The 21,953-nt window shown below is 53.8% G+C and overlaps 1 protein-coding gene across 1 annotated transcript in view; it reads right to left on the reverse strand.

Annotated features, from left to right (window-relative positions):
- Positions 1-21,634, reverse strand: part of ZMAT4 (zinc finger matrin-type 4) — a 45,165-nt gene extending 23,531 nt beyond the window's left edge. The window contains exons 1-2 of the mRNA XM_027667080.1: positions 21,554-21,634; positions 6,444-6,545 (exon numbers count right to left, since the gene is read on the reverse strand). Coding sequence (XP_027522881.1) covers positions 6,444-6,545 — 102 coding nt within the window. The 5' untranslated portion in view covers positions 21,554-21,634. The remainder of the gene's footprint in view (positions 1-6,443; positions 6,546-21,553) is intronic.
- Between the last annotated feature and the right edge of the window lie 319 nt (positions 21,635-21,953).

Consider the following 21,953-nt stretch of genomic DNA (forward strand, 5'->3'; position numbering starts at 1 on the left):
CGGGAATCACCATTTCAGCTGTGATCTTTAACTTCACCACGTCCTATATTGATTTTGACTGTAGTCAAAGTATTTCTTGTCCAACACACTGCTGGGTATCCTGCAGAGAGGAAATAAGTCTGCTTGGAGGCTGTTGCTGGAGCAGCGTGGCAGGAGCAGCCGGGCTCAGAACCCGGCTCACGTGGTCCCACACCCACAGACCTGTCCCCCACAACCAGGGTCATCACAGGCATCTGCTCCTCCCCAAACCTACCAGGAGTCCCTTCTCACATCACTCCCTCACATTCCCTCTGCAGTGGATCTTACATCTACACTAACACAACCATGCATTTACTTCTCCACTGGCATTAAGGGATTTTTCCAGCCAGTGCATCTCCATGAGCAACCTGATCGAGCTGAAGGTGTCCTTGCCCTTGGCAGGGGGTGGACTAGACCTTTAGAGGTCCCACCCAAGCCAATCCATTCTATGACTCTAGGAACAAGCCAAGGGAAAGGGGACGCAGGGACAGAGCAAGCAGGCTGGGAACTTCTCAAACGTGCTTTGAGCAGCAAGCTAAACCCTTCCTGCTTGCCTGCAACTGCAGCTCAGGCTCCTCAGCTCAGGCCACGCTGCCATTTGGTACCAACGTTCGAGGTGTGGGTGGATTTCACCTCTGGCACAGCCCCACCATCCCAGCACCAGGTGGGCAACAAGAGTTAACACAAAGGCAACATCCCCTGTGTGCACGAGCTGCTCAACACTGGCTCTGCAGCACCAGCAGGGATGCTGCTGTTCCCATTCCATCACTGTTCCCATTCCATCCTCCCTGTCTGAAACAAACCCCTGTTACAGCACATCAGTGCCAGTCACTCCTGAGAGCCCGTCAGCCCTGAGCACACGGGGGAGGGCCTGTCACAACACACAGAGAACTAAAGGCTCTGCTTTCAAACACCTGGAGCCCCCACCCAAACACGGGCTGCAAGTTTGATATTTTAAAGGCAGCAGGAGTGAATACCTGGAATGAAGAGGTGCCCTCCTGTGCAGCAGGAGGGGAATGCCACGGAAAGGCAAGAGCTGCAGGACCTCTCCTGGGAATGCTGGCCAGCGCCAGCCCCTCGTGGGTAGCAGAGCAACCTTTCACTGCTTTCATTCCATGCAGGCTCAGTGTGACATCCCTGGTGCCCCTCCATTACTGCCAACCCTGGGGTCCCATTCCCCGAGCGTTTCACTGCTGCTCTGGAAGGACCTTTGACCTTCAGCTATTTTTAGCCAGCAAGAGGCCTCTGCACAGAGGTACCTGGGAAGGAAGCTGTGCACAGGGCTTCATCTGCTCTGCTGGTGCTGCTGTTTAGCAATAGATTTTGACGCTGGGAGTGCATTAAAAGTAATGCTCAGCCATAAATGTTGACAACAGAGCAGTAACACAGAGCCTTGTAAAGTCCCACCCCATCTCCACTGGTTTCTGCAGCACACGTGACCCAGCAGCTGCCACTGTTCTGCGTGTCCATATGGGCTCTGTGCAGGATGGCAGCACGAGCCCCATGCCCTAAAACACTGGCACCCACCTACCTCCCTCATGTACAGTGGGTGACCACATTTACCTCAACATATTTTAGCTGGGGCTGTCACCACGACACGAACTGGGTGCCAAGGAATCTGCAGGAGGCCTGTGTGGGCACAGACAAAGAACAGAGCAGCACCTTCATCATCTCTGCAACACAAACACGCTTTCATTAGCTTTTCCTCCTCAAGCCAAGGTTCTACCAAACACCAGCACAATCTGCAGGATAACAGCAATGTCTGAGCAACCACCAAAAACCACGAACACCATGGCAGAGCAGATTCCAGCGGTGGCGGGGAAGGACACAGGAACAACAGGTAGGACGTCCCCTCCTCCTTCATCCTCTGAAGGATTTACACATTACTGCCACCAAAGCAAGACACAACGTGACAGGTGAGCAGCAGCAGTGGCAGAACATAGGAGAGAGCTCATGGCCAGCAAATGTCACCTTCCCTTCCATGGTCACTGACATCAGCAGAGCCCCGACACACGATAGCCCAGTGCAGCCCTTATTTCCAGCAGAAGCACATCCTTTCCACTCCTCCATCCTGGAAATGCCTGCAGCATCTCACGCAGGGAGCTGGGAGCAGAAACAGAACATTCCAGCTCCTTGCTTTCTAGCCCAGCATTTATTTTGTTAAATAGAGTATGTGCTCTTGCGGCGCATTAATATTTCAGACACAGGATTGCCTTTCTGAGCACACACATCTTGATCCTTAAGGCACTAATGTGCCAATAGTAAACAATGTTTATTATTCCTTCAGACAAGCCATCGCTTCATGCCGTTTCCAGCCAAGGACAGCCCCACTGGAAGCAGATTAACCCCAGCACTGCTCCAGCCCACGCAGACGAGCAGTATTGATGGGGCTGTAGATAGCGCTCCCTGCTCCGCTCCCGAGACAGGGTGAGAAATTCCAAAGAGCACTCAGCTCCGGAGAGGAGCCAAAGGGCACCGCACTTTATTTGCTCTCCCCACTTCCCTGTACATTTGAATTTCAACACGCCTTGCCTCTGCCCTCCCCTGCTGCTCCACGAGCATTCAAGCACCATTCCCTCATCTCAGGGGGAGAGCTGACACTGGCACAGCACCTTCCCGGGCTGCTCCTCCTCCAGACCCAGCATATTCCCTCATTTTAAATGGCAAAGCAAAGCACCATCTGAACACCTGAAGCAATAAAGATTACAATGGAGAAAAGTATTATAGCAGCCTGAGGAGCAAACGTGGTGATGAATGTGCAGCTCAGGGTGAAATCTGAGAGCAACTTTGCATATGAGGTAATTTTCCTGCAGGATTTTCAAGGGGAAACATGAAAATAAATGGTAACATCTTCCTAATGGCTGTGAACACTTCTATACAGAGATGAGGACTCGGAGCTAACTAAGAAACCATAGCTCTATTTTTTTTTTTTAGCTTTTTAATTTACAGAGCAGCTCACCAGAGTGATACAACCTCTCTCAAAGACAGAGCTGGAAGGAAGTGTTAATTTACGGGTGATCCTCAGAGAATTCAGCAGCAAAGAGGCTTCTGGCTCCAGAGGGAGACGAGATGCAGAGACACAGCAAAGGAAAAACCCATCTCTGGGGCACAGACTTTCAGTGGCGTCGCAGCAAGCACAGCACGTGGACAGTGGGACATGAGAAGGTGTGAAACACCCCCCCTGCACTGGCCACCACCTGCCTGGCACAGCCTGGAGCGTGGGGCATCACCTGCCTTATTCTGTGATCCTCTACCCAGTCAGTCACCCTGGTCCCTTTTGGGAAATGGGAGCCAGGGACCGAAGGGACACTTGGCACTTGAGGGCAGCACAGGGAGCATCACCCAGCAGGGATTGGTCTCAGGCATCCGCACTCGGATGCTTTATTCCAGGAGTAGAGGTGGGAAGGGAGTTTTCTGACACTTCAAAGGATGAATTAAGATACTCACTTGCTTTAACATTTACAATATTCAAAGGCATGCCCTTTAGGGCATTGACACCACCCAGTAAGATTTGTCTCACCTCTCACAGCTGGACAAAAGTTGCCCAGCATCAACCCCCTGAGACCCTCAGCACCACAGTGGGCACGGAGCTCGTTAAAGGCCTTTCCTCACTCGGGAATGTCATTACAAACCAATATCCCAAGGCAGCTACCGGGCTCAGCTCTGTCCTGGGGTGAACCCTGGGCAGGAGGGCAGGACCTGGCAGTTTCCCCGGGGTGGGAAGGAAAGCCAGGGCACAGCACCAGACAAAGCCAGAAACACAGTTGCACAAAGCACATGAAATAAGGGCAGTATTTGCTGTATGTCAAGTTGGAAGCAAAAATATGCTGCACACACCCCGATCCTTTTGTCATTTTTCCACTACACTTGCCCTTGGAAATAATATCGCTTAATATTGCGTGACTGACATAAAATTATTTTTTAATCCTGGCAAAGTAGCGAAGAAGAAGAGAATTATTGGTTGGTGATTTGGAGAAGGAGACGAGACAGCGATTGGAATTGACTATTCCTGTTTGGCAAGATAAAAACATCCCCCTTTCATAGGCTGTTTCCCTCTATTTTCTTACAGAGAAATGTCTTATTTTGCATGCACAGAGAGCCAAGATTCCAGTCCCTGGCACAAGGGCTGCAGAGCTCACTCAACTGCGCTAGCAAGGCAGTGGATCAATCCCCTTTCTCTCCAGGCTCTGGCTCAGGAAGGGTAAGAGCAATGCTGACCAAAATAAACCCCAGCACCCCCAGCTGCACGGACACTGAGGGTCTCCAGTGCCTGTGGACAGCCAGGGTGCCCACCCTGGGGGGCTCCTGAAAACAGATTGGCAGAAAAGAATCAGTTTTTAACCACAGAACACTTTTTAAAAGTAAGAAGGGAAAAAAAAAAAAAAAAAAAGGTGTGCAAACAGAGAGCAGCTCCTTTGTCAATTAGGAAGAAACAGCGAATTTTACACTCCAGGCAGCAAGGACTGGCAGCCTCGGGCAGGATGGAGCACCCAGCTCCACCTCCCTGGAACACCTCCGGGCAGGTTTGCAGCCTCTGGTTGTGCCTGTGGGTTCCAGGAGGTGCCAGGAGGATGATTGTCTCACTCCAAAGCGTGAGCAGGACAGGCACCCCAAAGGGATGAGCCTCTCCACGGCACAGCCCCGGGGCAGGGGCACCCCCAGCGCCTGGGCCACCCTGAGCAGCCCCCTCAGCTCACTCCCTCACCCCTCTGCTCCGTGTTATGCAACCCACAGGCGAGGTTTGGGAGTGACATTATTGTGCCGAACGTCTCCGGCGTCTGCTGGGATTTCGCGGGGCATGACAAACGAGCACAACACCTCGCACTAAAATATACAACACAAAACCGTGTTGCCTTCCACGTTTCAAAAACATCTGCTATGAATTAATGATTCAGCTCATACCTACAGTGACAGGCGCAGAGGAGGAGAGATTGGCTGAGCGCTCACCAGGAGCTGCTCCCATTCCTGCAGCAATGCTCCTGCCTCCTGTGGGCAAAAATTCGGCACCCACAGTGCCCAGTAGCAAGACCTGGAAGGGGTCCCTAAAACTCCAGCCTTCCACTTCCCACTGGCTGCCAGGGATCTCTGCTGCACACCCCGGGCAGCCTGAGGAGCAGTTACAGGAGAGCTCTTAAGGAAATCACCAAAACAAGACGTGTAAAGTGCCTTACAAGGGAACGTGCATTCTTGTTCCCATTGTTAATTAATGCAGCACAGCATCCTCGGAGCACGGACACTGAGCTGCTGGGACGTCTCCACTGGCCACACAAATGTCTCCACCGTGTATCCATTACAAAACACTTGAGTCAGAGCAAACGTCTGGGGAAACTTCATCTCCCAGGTCCCTGCTGGAACACTACAGGCACTGAGTGCCCAAAAGCAGGGGCAAAATACAGCTCCTGTGAGTGCAGAGGTCCCTCACTCCCCAGCTCTTCACACACAGTCACAGAATTGTTTAGGTTGGAGACCACCAAGGCCACCAAACCCAACCAAATTATTCCATATTATCTAAATATCTATATTATCTCTATGTTATATATGACAAATACATGAAGTTAATATAGTTTACTCTGTATAGACACTCTATGTAAAGACAGATGATGCAGACATAAATCACTTCTCCTGGAGTCTTCCAGGAGAGGCTGAACCACCTCACACGTCCCTCCTCGGCCTGACATCCCCAGGGGAGGACAGTCCCTGCACAGTTCCTACCATGCAAGGGGTGATGGACTGTGCCCTGAGCCCTCCTGCACAGCCACACACAGTGACCCTACACCTCCTCTGCTTCTGAACCTGAAAATGGCTGTTCTCTCACTGGGTGAACACTGAGAGCCCCTCACCATGGCAGGATCTACACCAGGCTGCTGCAGACTGGAGAACGTTCCCCACAGCACAGGGAGCAGGTGCTGACACAAGGAGAGGCAGTGGGTTTCCTTTCCTGAAGGATTTACAGCAGCATATCCCTCAATAATTTCCTCCTTATTTAATAGGAACGTATTTAAGTTTGTTTTGAGGACACGCAGTGCTGTTAATTGCTGCTCTAACGCATCTCTAATAATCCATCCTTCCTAATTGTTCATTGCTTGCCACCTCTTAAGTGCTTAAATACATTCACAAACACTAATCTATTCTCTGCACAATCAGTGATTCCTACTCAGCAAAGCACAGTGCAGCAAATTTAATACAACCTGAGCTCGTTTTGCTGCACTCTTAATTGCTCTCCTTGCTAACGGTGTTTCCTTCAGCCCTGTTCAAATCGCAGCCTGACTTGGCAAATTCAGACAGAGGGAAAAGCCAGACACGCAGCAGACACGGCTGCAGTGACATCACTGGCAGGGTGAGACGCCACCAGCAGGAACAGTTCTTCGAATCCCGAGTTTTCGGAGCGGAACTGCGGAAAACAGCCCCAGACAGGAACATCCTACCTCGTAATGGGCCACGCGCTGGGACTCGGAGATGAGCTGGGCACTGCACACCTTGCAGTAACTCTCAGTGAACAGCTCCTGGTCCACGTCGGAGGATTTCATCTGTGCACGACAGAGGGGAGAGACGAGAAGCAGGGTCAGTTACAGAGGGTGGGCAGACGTGCCCGACCAGGGTCCTGCAGGGCAAGGCAGCACCTGAGCCGAGCAGTTCTCCTGGGGAACAGAACCAACGTTAAACTGGTGCAAATGTGACGGTCTGCACGTGCCCCCAGCACCTCCCATCCAGAGTCCCCAGGTTTATCCACCACCAGCTCGTGCCAAGTGTTTGTTCCTCGCCCTGGGCAGTTCCTGCTGGGGACCCGTGGTGTGTCCCCTTCCCCGCTGCAGGGGGGGCAGCCGGACACACCCCTGTGCCCAAGGAGCACCCGAGCCCTGAACACCTTCGGCCACAGGCAGGGCACCCCTTCCCTGCCATGATATCCACGTGTGAGCTACTCGTGAATGGCTGCTCCTCTCTGTCACCTCTCCCAGCTGGAAACACCCCATACAGAACCAGCTGCAGCAGAGATGGCTCACAGCTCGGAACACACTCAACCGTTTGTTGTACAACACTGAGGAGTTTGTGGAGTTTCACAGAAAAGGCAAACAGCATCACAACCTGGGGAAAGGTGGGTTTAAGCTGGAGGGGCATTCTGCTGGATTCCTCAATTTAGGCACTAAAGGAAACTGCTCAGGTGATTTACTGGGCTGGGCTGGGCTGTTCTCCAGCAGCTGTTTAAACACTTGTGTGTTCCCCAGAACTTCCAACGGGGACACTTGCACCTACAACGAGGACACTTCACCTACAACGAGGACACCTGCCCCTACAAAACCAGCTTGCTGAGCGCCCTGGTTCACAGGAACACATTCCTCCTCCTCTGAACTCATAATGAAGAGGCATTTCAGGAACACTGAGGCTTAAAACAGACTGAACCCAAGCAGAGCCAGAAAACAACAGAAGCGGCTTCATAGAGAGAATATTTAAAACTAATCCCTGTGCAAATTAGGAGGGAAAAGAGAGGCTGATGCCTTCTGACTTATGCCAAGATAAAGTCTATTAATTCACAATCATAACAAACCTGGGCATAATGAAGACTGATAATAGAGATTTTATAGAGTTTATTCCACTGATTGGGAAGACAAACAGTATGGCAATGAACAGGCAATGAATGAGATCTCATCAGCAGACAAAGTCAGGTGGAGAAAGGCTGGTCAGTGCCGGGCTGCACAGCAGAGCTGGAGGTGGTTGTGCCCAATCCCCAGTGTCCTGCTGCCCCACAGTTATTGGGGTCCCTGCACATTTTATGGAAACCAGCAGCTGAGTTGAGATCAGAGACTCCCAGCCTGGAGAGACCAGTCAGCTCCCAGCTCCAGGAAAAGGTTTGTTCAAGTGTTCTGGTTTCCCAGACAAAAGACACAAACCTCAGAGCTCCTCCACTGCTGCCCTTGCATTTTGATTCTGCAAAGACATTTGCTTGTTTTCTCTTGCTATCTGCCGAGGCTTAATCTTCATTTACTCTGTCCAGAGAGATGTTGCACTGAGAAACTTTCAAAGACACCAAAAGGCCCTTTTAGGAGTACAAGAAGTGTTGCAAAATTGCATCAAAGGCAAAACACAGTAGGGGGAAAAAATCTCACTTAACTACAACAGATTGACACAAGGCAAACCAAAGAATCTCATTAAACCTCAATCCAGCAACCAGGCCAGAGTCAGGTAACGTCGCCTTCATTTGCATGCAGCCTGCAATGCTCACAGCACAAACCCTCGCTGCAAAAATCAGAGTAAATCAAAAGCTTCTCTGTACTAGTCCAGCTCTCTGTGCTCTGATAACAGAGCCCAGGTCTATCCTGCCTCATCAAATGGAATCATCTGTCCCCCTCTACAGCAGCAGGGGCTGAACAGGCTCATCCAGGAACAGGATCTCGGGTGTTTCTCTGAGCAGGAACTTCTGATACAGGTGTGGGACGTGTTCCCCTCGACATCAGGGGTTCAGCACCAGGAGAACACGGTGGTTGTGCTGATGCTGTGACTGTTGTGCAGCACAATTTGGGACCTGCTGCTGTCCCCAAGCTGCCTCACTCCCATGGAACCACCGGGATGACCCTTCTGCCCCGGAGCAGTTGGGTGACCTCCTCCTGCCTGGCTTCAAGCACTGCTTGCACAGGCGAGTCCTGCTTCCCTGGGAGCTCCCTGTGCCCATGGGAAGGGCAGCAAGCCTGGCACTGCCCCAGCCTGCAGGATGGCAGAGTCCCTTCGCTGGGCACAGGGGTGTCCTCATGCCCAGGATCCTGGCACAGGGTTCCACTGCTGCTCTTCCCAGGCCTTGCTTTTTCACAGTGATGAAAAGGACAGCGAGGCAGAGGAGAGAGGAATGGGGATTAGGGGGAACGGGAGAACAAACGGAAGAAAAGCCTCCTTCATGCTTTTGCATGAATATATTAGGCTAAACTGCTGCAAGGATTCAAGCAGATGTAAGCTTGGCTATTAAAAATAATTAGAAAGCTCTGGTAACAATAACTGCTCTGAGCAAAATTAAATTTTGACAAAAAAATAACAGATTCACCTTAGCAAGGTAGATTTGCACACAAGCAATCCACTACCAGCACCCATTTATACAAATCACCCTTGCAAAGTTGGCACTGAAACCAAGACAGCCCTGGGACAAGTTTAAACTCAAGTACCAGACTTGAGAAAACAGACTGCTACCTGCCCCTCAGAAATGCAACTGAAGAGCAAAAGTCTCTTTCCCTTCTCAGCAGCTGCCAAAGGATGTCCAGGAAACACAGAGTGAAATTAATGAGGTTTTAAAGCTGCCTCAGTGCCCGGGGTGGCACTGGCTGGGCTCACACCCAGACCATAGGGAGGTCCAGGGCAGATATTTCCCTGGGGATCTGCACAGGGACCCTGCTACATGCAAGAACTAAATGTCTGGTTCCTACAGAGGGACTGGTACAGAGCCTGATGGCATCTGTGCTCAGCTGCAAAGGCTCCCCCCTGCAGCAAGAGGCAAACTCCAGACACAGAACCCTGGCAAAAAGGAAACAGCTTTGTGCTGTTGGGGCCTGGCCTAAAACAGTGCTTCCTCCTCTCCAGAAAAGCTCCCCTTCCCCGCTCCTGTCTCCTCTCAGATACACTCTGCATTGCCCTTCTGTGGGCTAATCCCAGCAGTGATTTATTAACTTCTTCTGCCTGCAAGTGTCATAAAGGGAGTTCATAAGCAATTAATATTTATGTATTTCTAATCACTTCGTTCCACTGTGACTCTCCCTGCCCACACGTGTTCCAGGAGTGACCAGCCCTCAGTGATCTCACCACACAGCCTGGCTGCCCAAAAGGAGGGTTTTCTCTGCCAACAGCCCCCGGCGTGTCCTCGGCTGTGAGGGACACTCGAGGGGAGCTGCAGGTGCTGAGCAGGGTGGGACTTGTCCCTCAACACTCTCAGTCAGAGCCTTTTTTTGCTGGGAGTTGAAGGAATAACATGGGACTTGCAGCCCTGTCGGCTGGACCCCACCCCAGTGCTGAGCAGAAGGGCTGGGTCTGCACAGTGAGGTGCAAATACCTGACACTCCTGGTTTCCTCCTCCTCGGGTGGGGACGTGCTGGGGCCTCCACCACAAGTACTGACCACTTTGTGTCCTCCAGGGGGTTTACTGTGGCCTCCTGTGCCACACTCCAGTGCCCAGTCCTCTCCCTGCTCCAGATCCGTGACCCCTGCACGTGTCAGTTCAGCATCTCCAGCCACGCTCGCTGTGTCACGGGAGTCCCCCCTGCAGCACCTCGTGCCATATGGCTGAGATCCTCCTCAGCAGCTCCAGTGACTGCAACAGCTCAGTGAAAATCAATCTGACGGGGCTGACTCCAGTTTTTGGCAGCGGCCAGGAAGATGTTAACTAAGTTGCACTAAATTTTAGAGGGCAGCAATCCACAGCTGACACCGGAGACACGTGAAAAGCCAAATTCCTCTCTAAGGAAATGCTTTGCACCAGCTGAATCCCACCAGACAGGGGCATGTGCTGAATGTGTCCCCATCACACAGTGGTGGAAGGGCCCCTCCAGGAGGTGCTTTTGGGATCCAGACCCAGTAGAACAGGATCTCAGTCCAGGTTGGAGCTCCAGCAGGTGCCGACTGCTGTGGCCCTTTGCTGCTGCCACGGCAGCATCACGAGCTGCTGGTGTTGTCAGCAAACAGCTCCCATCGTGTTTCTGATAAATGCTGCTGTAATCTCCTTCCCAGCAATCTTCCCTCAGCAGGACACTTCTATTTGTGCTGTTGCACACCCCATTCTCAAGTTCACTGCCCCCTTCTTTGAGCAATGAGCTCAGTGAATAAGGAAAGAAGTTTTTTAATAATGGGAAATTCATGTCTGGCAGCAACAGTTCCAGAGCACGTGGCAAACACGAATAAGATAGAGGTTTTTTAATTCCAAGTTTCACCTTCCGTATCACCTCACAGATCAGCCTTGGTGGCGTTCACTGTCAATTATTTCTGTATTTCAGCCATAAACCACTGTCTCAACTCCATAGCACATGCCTCAGGGACATGGATAGAAGGAATCAGCAGACATCCCAGGAATTGCTGACTTGGCTGCTGCAGCCACAGAGACACACACACACAGCCTCACCCTGTGCTAGGGCTGCCCTGGGAAGGGTTCACAGAATCATGGAATAGTTGGAGCACCTTGCCAGGAATCTGGTCCCTGAGGCACTCAGTCCATCACCTGTTGGTTGTGGAGCACCAGGAATTCCTGCACAGGTTCTTTTTTCCCATTGCCCAATCAAGGACAAGGAGTGCCACAGGACAAAGCACTGGATTCAGCAACTTGGCTTCTTCCAGTCAAGAGGAAAGAAAAGAATTGTGGTCCCTTATCCAATATGATCTCGAAGGCCTATAATCACCTTTTCTAGAACTAACAGCTTCCAAAACCTCTGTACTGGAGCACAAGAGAAGTGGCAACTGAGCATGTGCACAAATGCCAAATGCTAACAAGAAGCCAAAAATTAAATGTCCCGACTTTCATGTTATGAATTATTTGTGGCTTTTGCTGCTGTCACTCTCCCATGGATTAACATCTCGTGTAACACCTCCTGTTTTCTTCTGTTGTTTAATTTGTCTTGCAATAAAAAGAAAAAAAAGTCTTTACTAATAATTAATGTGCTTTCAGCAACTCTGTCACTGCACTTACACCGAGGCATCTGAAGAAATGCAAAACTGCCTTTTGAAGTGCCTGATTTCCTGGCACTGTCAGCACAAGGAAGATGGTTGAGCCTGTTCCACGAGCACAATTCTCCTCCTGCTTTTATCACCTTGGGATGGAGCCCTGGGGGTGCTGGAGGCCACAGCAGCCTCCCAGCACCAGGAAAAGGGCCGGGATGGGACAGCCCAGGGCAGCTCTGCACTGCTGGTTCTCCCCAGGGAAGGGCACCCAGCCACAGACAGAACAGGACACCCCATCCCATGGTGATGGTGGGACCCTCTGCAGCCCGTCCTGAGCTGATGCAAGAGCCTGAAGCCACGGGATCTGCAGCCTCTGCCTGTACCAGCACAGGAGTTTCCTTGCCTGCCCTGCAGAGATGGGAAGGGCCCTCGACAGAGAGTGATGTAACAGAGCCCAGACAATCCTGTGTCCCAGAGGTGATGGTGGCACATCCCTACGAGCCACATCTCCAAAGGATACATGTGCTACTTCCAGGTTTTCCCATTCTCCTGCCAAGTCGGAGATGCTCCATGTCCCTCCAGCTGTGCTGCACATCTGCCATCTCTGCCATGCTTCACCTTCTCTGCAGTTCTTGTTTGGTTTGGGGTCTATCCCTACTCCCTCCATTCCCTAAATCCTCCACAGAGTCAATTTGCTTCACTTCTGCGCTCAGCCTTTGATGCATTTTGACACGCTTTATTGGAGCCCTGAAAATCAGAACAAGATTGTGTGTGGCATGAGCTGGGGAGCAGGAGGGATCCTGCACGTGGCTGCTGCATGTGGCAGCACAGAGAGCAACATGGGGCAGACGGTGCCTCGGTGCAGATGAGGCTCAAGCTGAGCAACCCAAAAGCCCAACTTCACACAACTTCCCCCAGTGTAAACAGGCAAGGTGCTCCTTTCCTGGGATCAACTTCTTGATGGAAGTATCCAAGGCCAGGCTGGATGGGGCTCTGAGCAACCTGGGCTACTGGAAGGTGTCCATGCCCGTGGTAGGGAGCTGGCACGAGATGAACTTTAAGGTCTCTTCTAACCCAAGCCATTCTGGGATTCTGTGTTTGCCAGGACTAAGAAAGGGACACTCAGACAGCAACCATGCCCTCTCAATGGATGGGGATTTTAAGAAGAGCCTCTCTGCTCCCACGCTGTGGGGAGGAATTGCCAGGGATGTCTCACTGAATTCCCAAGACTCACTGACTCTGGGTCGGAGGGAAAGCTGCCAGATGTTCCCATCTCCTCACCTGATCATCAAGGTACAGTTTATAAATAGAACCAAGCAAGAAAAGAGCCTGATGAACACATCAGGAACAGCAGTGCACTCTGGCAGAGGAAAGCCAGGAGGGACAGGTGATGCCCTCCAGGCAGAAGAGCAGCGGGGCCAAGGCTCCAGGTGAGCCTGTGCAGCCCCCACCTGCAGCACAGCAGGCAGCACAGCACCCACCTGGCAGGGCAGCACAGCACCCACCTGGCAGGGCAGCACAGGATGGGGCTCGAGCTTGCACGTGGCAGCAAAACCCAGGCGGTGACTTTTTGACCTGCTGCCTGTCTGAAGTGGGAACAAAAGGCAAGCGAAGGGAATTGCAGGCACAGAGATTCAGAGAGCAAAGCCCAGATCCGGGTGTGCAGCACAGACAAGCCCTCCATGCCCCAAACTGCCCCGGGAGGGATGAGGGAAGGACGCTGCCAAGTTTAGTGGGAGCCACGCTGCGATTCCGGGAGTGGCACCACCCCCCCCCCAAATGTGAGTATCCCGTTATGCACATGAACTGCTCTAATCATTCACACCACATCTCATGGCAGGGTTTAATTGCAAACACGTGCTGACTTGAATAAAAATACATTTTAAAAAGGAGGCTGATATATTAAGAGTGCTTAATACGGTTTGTAGGAACCAAAATCAAATTTCGTGCCTCGGGGCATCACTTCTGCACCCTGCACACTTCAAGGATGGGGCTCTGTCCCTCACCCCAGCACAGCCCGACCCTCAGCAGCAGGGACAGCCCAGAAACCCCCTGACAGATGGGTTAAAAGCAGACCTGTGCAGGCTGCACAGAGATGGAGGGGCTGCTGGAGTCAGATGCAGAGGGGAGGGACTCGCACTGGGATGGAGAGGAAAGGAGGGACCCTGGACCGGGACCCGGTTGCTGTGGGCACCTCCCGCAGGAACAGATTCCCCTCGGCTGAGCCCTGGCCAAGCCCCTGCCTGGGGAGGACGCCCGGTCGGGCACAGCCCGGTCCGAAGCCGCGGGGCTGCTCCTTCCCCTCCCGCCCCAGCACCCAGGGACGCGCCGGTGGCAGCTCCCGGTGCCCCGAGGAGCGGCTGCCGCAGCCCCCCGGGGCCCGCAGGGACCCCTCCGGCCGTCGGGGCGTCGCGGGGCCGAGCGCGGGGTGCGGCGGAGCCGGGGGTACCATGCGATGCTCGCGGTTGCCATGGAAACGGCGGGTGCTCACAAAAAGAGGCAGAAATAGCGCCGGCGCTGCCCGAGCGCGGGCGCTGCCGGGCTGGGGGGGCACCCCCAAAATCGGGGGGTCACCGCTGCCCGGGCCGGGCCCCGCGGCGCGGGGGGAGCAGCCGGCGAGCGGCTCCCGCACAGCCCCGCTCCGCACCCACCGTCGGGACGCCACGTCTATTTTTGGATAAGCAGGACCTACTTTTTGCTGTGGCTCCCTAATAACGTACAAAACGGCAGGAAGCGAGGCGAGCCGAATCCCATGCCGGCAGCCCGTCGCCTCTGGTACTTTGCATAATCAGGGCTTGTCAGTCCCCATCAGCCTCAGCTCGGAAACCCAAGAGGCAAAGCCATGTAAGGTGGCAACGGGCTTAGGAGAGGCCTCCAGAGAACAAATCTGTCCATCGCCCATGGGGGATTATTTTAATTCTGGATCCCTAATAAAAGCCTGCATGCTGGCCTAGCTGGCTAAGCTAAAGCATCTCTTCCCAAAAACAGCTTCAGCCTCAGCAGCACCAACCCCAGACGAGTTTAACGTCGCTGCCAACAGTGCTGAACACTCCCGGCCCAGCACGGGTTAACCAGGTTAGAGACAGCACAGGCAGAGATGCTCCTGGTTATCCTCACTGTCAACCAAGCTCCAGTGGGCTGGCTGAGCTCCTCTCCCCTCCCTGGGATGGTCCCTCACTCACCCTGTATTTGCCAGCCAGAGCTGCCTCACCAAGTGCCACCAGGTGAGGATTTACAGGAGCTCAGGTGCCCCCAAGGCAGTCGAGCAACTCTGGCCGGGAGCCCTCCCTGCCTTCAATGACTGATGGACTCACCTTCCTTCAGCCACAGCTCCCTGCCACAGCAGAGCTTCTTGTCATCAGTGAAATGATTTAGAAGCAAGACACCGGGAATGCAAATGCTTCCAGAGTCCCCCATTTAGCACAGAGGAGCTAAACCCCTGGCCTAATTTAACTGTGCATCCAAATTCCACATCCTCTAACCCACATCAGCAGAATTCATTAAACTCCTTCTCATTATCATGTAATCTGTCAATTAGCTTTGTGAGCACCAGCAACCAACAAGGAGATTTACCTTAAGTAAAACACAAAACATTGACATCCTTCCTACAGCTTTTTCTTTGCCCACCCTTGATTTAAAAAAGAAAGAAACAAAACCCTCCTTTTCTTTGCATTAACTCTCTTCTAAGAAGCAGGAGCATCTCCCACGCTCAGCCACGCTGAGCAGAAGCATGCTGGACTTTTAAATTTTATGTCAGACCTCCCTTCCTTGTGCTTGGAAGCATCTCAGCAAGCCACTCAGATAATTCATGCTTCATTTTCCCCTCTGGAAAAAAACACTGTTCCGTCCCTTACCAAGAGATGAGCAATGAGAAATGGTTCATCAATGCCCACTGCAGTGCTCCAGCTCCGTGTGCCAAAGGGTCTCCAGAAATGCAAACTGCTCTATTTTTGTCAGTGAGAAATTAAACTGCCTTTGCAGAAGGGCTGGAGCCGGGCACACTCCAGGCTGGGCACCGGCTGCTCCTTTCGGAGACCGGCTCTGACTCACGGATTTGGAAAGGTCTCCTCTCCCTGCATAGTCTGGGGACTCCTATTCCTACAGCATTTATTAGGCACCCCCTGTGGCACTAGACAGAAAGGCATTAAAACCAGTTAACGTGTTTTGTACAACATCAGTTTTCCGAGTGGGGTTTGTAGGTTACCCTGCAGCCGTGGCCATCAGCCTTCCAGTCTGGCTAGGCAGGAAAAAAAGCTCAAAAATGCGTTTTGTGTGTTCTGCAGAACCAAAAGCATCCCTGCTGCTCTCTGAGGTCCTTTCCTGCCCACTGTCAGAGCAGGGCACTACAGGTGGGCTCCTTGTGTCCCTCTGCCCTCACTGCCCCGTGCCCAGACCCGGGATCCCCCGGGAGCCACAGCCCAGCCCCTCTTCACCACAGCACAGCAAGCTGAGAGGGCAGAGAAACCCTCTGACAATTAATGAGAGAAAACAATGGGCCCCCACATTCCGTGTGGCTCCTCTCCCTGCCAGCCTGCCATGAACTACAGCCGCGTGCCTGAAAATGAGACGGATTAATTATCGCCACAATTAGTGGTATCGTGGAGCATCTCTGGTGGCAGGAAATAATATTGTCATAAACTTGTCTAATTGCTCAGTATTTTCAAATGAGCAGTTGAATCCACAGTTATCATCTTGATGTTTGCACCAGTGACATTGTGGGACGGAAAACACAGAATTGATTAATTAGTTTGCATTTTAAGTCAGGCTAAACTCTGGCTCTCTCCACCACGTGCTGTCACTGCAGCCAAGACTCTGAAGCTCAGAGGTGGAAAGCACAGACATGGAAGGCACCAGTGTCCTGGGATGCAGGGTTACTGCCAGCCTGAGCACCCTCACCATGCACTGAGGTCACAACAGTTTCTGCCTCTAATACCATCAGCTCACATGTGCTTATTATATATCAGATAATAGAGGGGCCTGCACAGCATTCTGTACAACAGCAGGTTTAACTGACTAATTTACAACTTCAAAAGCAGTGGGTGTTCAATTCCATCCCATTCTTGGGGTTTCTGACAAGCCACTCCAGGCGCTGCAGATCCAGTGCTCCAAGCTTTTCCCATTTTCTTGGTGAATTTTGAAACCAGAGCATGTCTCACCTTCGCAGTTCACTGCTGGGTGTCATATCTCTGGCTGCATCCTTCAAGGCAGCTTTAAATATCGATGTCTCACTTCACCACCGGGTCCACCCACTGTTTTTAAGCGGCTGGATCAAATTTAGGAGCAGTTTTGAGTTCACAGTGCAGTTCCCCACGTCTCCTCGTGCTCAGACTGTTTCCTGAGAGCCGCATGTGCAGCTCTGTCACACCCAGCTCACGGGCAGCTGGGGCTTGGCTCGGCTGTCCTGTGTGACACACACAAGTGACATGTGTGTGATACACAGGCAGGACACAGGTGACACCTCTAGGGCCTCGAGTACCCAGGCTGATAGACTGGAAAGGTTTATTCATGCTCTCCCACCCTCAGGATTTGTTTCACCAACAAAGACTCATTGGCAAGAAGCAGGTCCAAGCCTAACTACATCTTCTACCCAATTTCCTCTTTAACAAGGCAAAGTAAATATATTTCTGCTTTGAAATTGAGCAGCAATATTCTTCTCCCCTATTGCTTTCTAAATGAAGCTCCTGAAAGCCCTTTTTGAAGCCTTCCCAGTTTCATTTCCAGACCTGCTCCCCCCCCCTGTGCTCGGGAGAAATGGATTAAACAAGCCCTTTGAAGTGCAGCTGCCCGTGAGCTGCTCTGGGGCCAGCTCAGCTCAGCTTTCTGTGCCTCCTGGAAGCAGGACAGCGGCCACCAAAACTCCCAGGGCTGGACCTGCACAGACAGCAAAACACTGCCCCGGGGTGAGCTCTGCAACCCACCCGAGTCCCCGACAGCCAGGGCAGGCAGAGCCCACCCATGTCCCCTGCCAGCACAGAAAAGGCCTAAAACCTGTCAAGCATTGCACGACAGGCAAGTTCTGATATTGCAAATATTCATCTCCAGCTATTTCCAGTTAATGGAACAAAGCAAACTATCGAGAAAAATGGGAACATTACAGTAAAAACAACAACAAATTAAACTCTAATGCAATTAGAGAGCAATTAGGGATCTATCCTCTGGGAGCATTTTGGAACTCTGGGTCTTCCTCCAAATCTGATCTCTCTGCAACTTTATTCCCCTCTAGTTAATAACAGAGAAGTGAGTGGCACAGCTCCCCCCAGTCCCTGCAAAACGCCATCTCCTGCTCTGCAGGAGCAGGAGGTGGTGGCAGGTAAAGCACTCACACCTCTGGGCTGAGGAAGACGCAGCTGTCAGCAGAGCAGGGAGCAAAGGAGGAGCAGAAACCACCCCCTGTGTCTGCTGCAAGGTGACCAGAAATGCAAAGACCCAAATGCTCTTGTTCAAGGGTCGGGCTGAGCAGCCACGAGCCGACAGCGGAGCACAAGCAACCCTGGAAAACCCTTTGTTTTCCTGTGCACAGCTCCAGCACGAGCCACAGCCCGGAAAAATATGTATTTAATTCCTTTGGACTTTTTAAACGTACTCACATACACGCCTAGAGATAAGCACTGCTTAACCAAACCTCCCCAGCTGGCTGCAGGACGGAGCAGGGCAGCCTTTGGGCACTGGACCCTGCTGTGCCCTGGGCAGGGCACAGGGAGCCCTCAGCACCCAGAGGTGTCCCACGAGCTGGACACTGCCTGGGCTGCCTCTCTGCCACTCCAGCAGGTCTGCAAAGGAGCATTTGGCACAGCCTTCCCTGGAGGGCAGGGGACACCGAGCGTGGTGACAGCAAAGCACCCTGGAAATTGCAGGAGAACTGGAACCAAGGGGCAAAGATGCACTGTCCCATTCAACCCTCTCTCTATCCAGGCTCACCCACACGCTGCCTGAGGGTCACAGCAAAGCCTGGTTCTCTGAAACCTTCCTCTGGGGATGCAGCACAGCAAACACTCTCTGCAGAGGTGGTAAGGAAAGCTTCCTCCCCATGCCCTGAGGCTGCTGCTATTCCTGGGGGCAGCCCTGTCTGCACTTCACAGCTCCAGTACTTCTCAGCAAGGGGTGTTTTTTCATGCTCTGAAAGGAATAATAAAGCTTCCATATGTCCTGCTACCTGCCCAGCAGCTGTCAGGGATATGACCCCCTCTGTGTTCAGCAGAAGGCACCTGTGCAATGGAGGGAGGTGAGAACCTTGACCTTCATCCATTTCTGTACCCAAATCCACCCTTGGGGACATCAGCAGCCCCGTTCTGGCCTAGAAATTGGCCCAGTTCTGATCTCTCAAACCAGTTCTGGATCTCAAGTCACACCTCTTTCCTTGAGAGCTTAACCCAGATAAAGTGAGACACCCAGATCCGAAGGGCCCAGGGCACCCAGTGCAGGGACCAGCCAGGACCAGCCCCGTGAGCCCCAGGACCCATCTCAGACTGTAGCCATTTCCAAGGTTTGGGGAGCCCTCCTGACTCTGAAAGAAATCTGGGGTCTGCTTAGAGACTCACGGGTCTCAAAAGGTGCCAACTTTTGGTCAAAAGTTGATTCTTGAAAAGGAATAATTCCCAACAACCCCCCACTGTTGTTGTTTCCCCTCAACCACTGATGTGGGGGATAAGGGTTGTCTCTTGGGGGGTCTGGGGATCTTTCCTCAGCCTCTGCAACACCCCTGCAGGGAGAGATGATAAATCCACAGCCAGACCAGACCAGACCAGCCACCAGCATTCCCAGGTAAATCCACAGGCAGGAAGAGGGGGAGAGGTGGTGCAGAAGCCATAAATCCCCAGAGAGGAAGCCAGCTGCTCAGGTGCTCAGTCAGCAAGGACCAACCAGCTGCACCAATTCCTCTGCAAACTGGAAGCAGCAAATAAACCAAATCCAGGCAAATCTCAGCAAAATTCCTTACACAGACACCTTTTTGAGAGGGCACAGCCAGCAATACTGTGAAGAGCTGGGGAGGTCTCTCAGAGTGCAGCACACCTGGGAAAGTGAAAGGCAGCAGCACTGCACCTCCTCCAGGCTGTCCAGGGCAGGAGAGGGTAGAGGAGAGCAGAAAAACCCGAGGGGGGAAGGCTGGATGTGGGAGTAAAGTTAAGACTGAACAACTCAGAGCCAAGTGAAACGACCTCTGAAACCCCCCAGCTGGCCAGGGACACACAGAATCGTGGTGCAATGTACAGAGAAGGATCAATTACTTGGAGTGACTCAGAAGTGACTAAGAACGACCAGATAGGATCAATTGTGAGGGCTGGAAATCACCCCAAATTTTGGAACAGTCCCACCCCAGGACACGGCCAGAAGGCAGGATCCTCCCCAGGGACAGGGATGCAGGAGGCACTTGCATCAGAGGTTTATAACCCACAGGTCTGTGCTGTTCTGGGAGTAAAAAGGGATTCCTGACCTCCTGTTTCTGATATAATCAAGGGGAAAGACCCGTTTTTACTCTAGAAAGCTCCTGTGCTGCCCCTCCCTCCTGTCCCTTCCTACAGTAGATGAGTCACTGTCTAGAACCTTTAGCAAAATACCTCTTACTGTTTATCAGGTCCCTGTCATTCCCCTGCCCACAGCACAGTGCAAGAAGTGTCGGGCAATGCTCCAGGTCCCTGTCCCCTTCCTGTGGAATGATGAGGGTCCCAAAGCTGAAGCCCCTCTGCCCAGCACCCCCCTTTCCGAGCTGCCCCTCCCCAGCAGCATCGCCCCCGCTCACCTCTCACCTTCTGCTGCCAGATGTCGTGTTTTTCGGGGGGGATTGCACGTGCTCCTGCGAGAGCAAACAGCACAGCCTCACATGCAGAAAATGCAAACTGGTGATTTTTAACTGTCTGCTCAACACTCTGCAAATCTTTTGCAAATCTACTCGCCCAACACTGCGCACTCAGGTCACTTCAGAATCGCAGGAGGGCAAAAGGAGCGTGTGGCTGCCCCAAGGGCAGCAACCGGAGCATGATTAGCACCAGGAGCCGAGGGGCACTGCCCAGGTCCAGTCTCACTAACCGAGGGAGTGGGTTCACCAGCAATCCAGACAGCTCAGGGGTCAGTTGCCAGAGATCCTCCACACAGCCCAAAGCAGATGTCACCTCGCTCACTCTGTGTCAGGGACAGCCCTGGCTTGGCTCTGACCTGCGGACAGCCCCAGTGCAACACGTGGGGCCAGGCAGCCCCACGGCGCTGCTCGGACCGGTCCCCTTGGCCGGAGCGGCCGCTGCAGTCGGTCAGGGCTGTCCCCGGGGACGGCGGCCCCAGCCCCCAGCTCAGCCGCCTCCCTGCAATCGTGCTTTTGCTCTCCACGACCTGCTGGCTTGGGAAGTTCTCCAAACTTCCCAAACAACACAGAGAACAGGCTTGTTTTCCTGCGTCTGCAGAAAGGCACGCTCGCAGCCCGCAGCCCCCGGGGCTCCCGTTCCCACGGCGGACCGCGGGGACGCCCGTGCAGAGCCCGTTCCGCCGGAGCCCCCCGGGCTGCACCGACCACCGGGGCTGCGTCCCGGGGTCCCGCACCCAGAGGCCTGGCTGCCCCCGGCCGCCGCCTCCCAGGTGGATACGGCATTCCCTAAAAACTCCACCGGGAAAACACCGACCCCCGGCGCGGGGCCGGAGCGCTCGCAGGGCGGGTGCCGGTCACCGCCGCGGGTCTGGGGGCGGCACGGGGGGCAGAGCCGCCCGCTCCCCGCCGGGGCGGACCCCCAGCCCAGCCCGGCTCCATCCGCAGCGGCGCCGGCATCGCCCGAACCGCCCCGGCATCGCTCCCCGCGGGCACCGGATCGCCCGAACCGCCCGCACCGGCACCGCCACCGACCCGCTCCGACTCCCCGGCAAACTTTCCTCCAACTCCCATCAGCAGATCCCGCGGCAGCCCCCGCTCGAGCCGCGGGTCGGTGCCCGGTACCTTCGGGTCCGCCCGGTGCCCCCGGGCGCGATGGTCGGTGCCGGCGGGGCCGCTCCAGGCGGGCTCCGGGGCCGCTCCCGCGGGGCTCCGGGGCCGCCGCAGCTCCGCTGCCGCCGCCGCTCCCGAGAGCCGAGGCCGAGTGCGGAGGGGGGCGGCGGGAGGGGCCGGGCCGGGGCCGCGGCTCCTCCCCGGCAGCGCCATTGGCTCCGCCGCGCTCCGCAGGGCCGCCCGCCCGCCCGCAGCCCCCGGCCCGCAGCCCCCGCAGCCCCCGCACCCCTCGGGCCCCGCATCCCTCGCGCCCCCCGGCCGCCTCCTCGGGGGCAGCTCTGACACGGGCAGAGAGCGACAAGACGAGGGGGAACGTCTTTGAACGGAAAGAAGGGAGATTTGGATCGGTTTT

Source organism: Corapipo altera, unplaced genomic scaffold (assembly GCF_003945725.1).
Source record: "Corapipo altera isolate COAL_440 unplaced genomic scaffold, ASM394572v1 275, whole genome shotgun sequence".
NCBI classification, from domain to species: Eukaryota; Metazoa; Chordata; class Aves; order Passeriformes; family Pipridae; genus Corapipo; species Corapipo altera.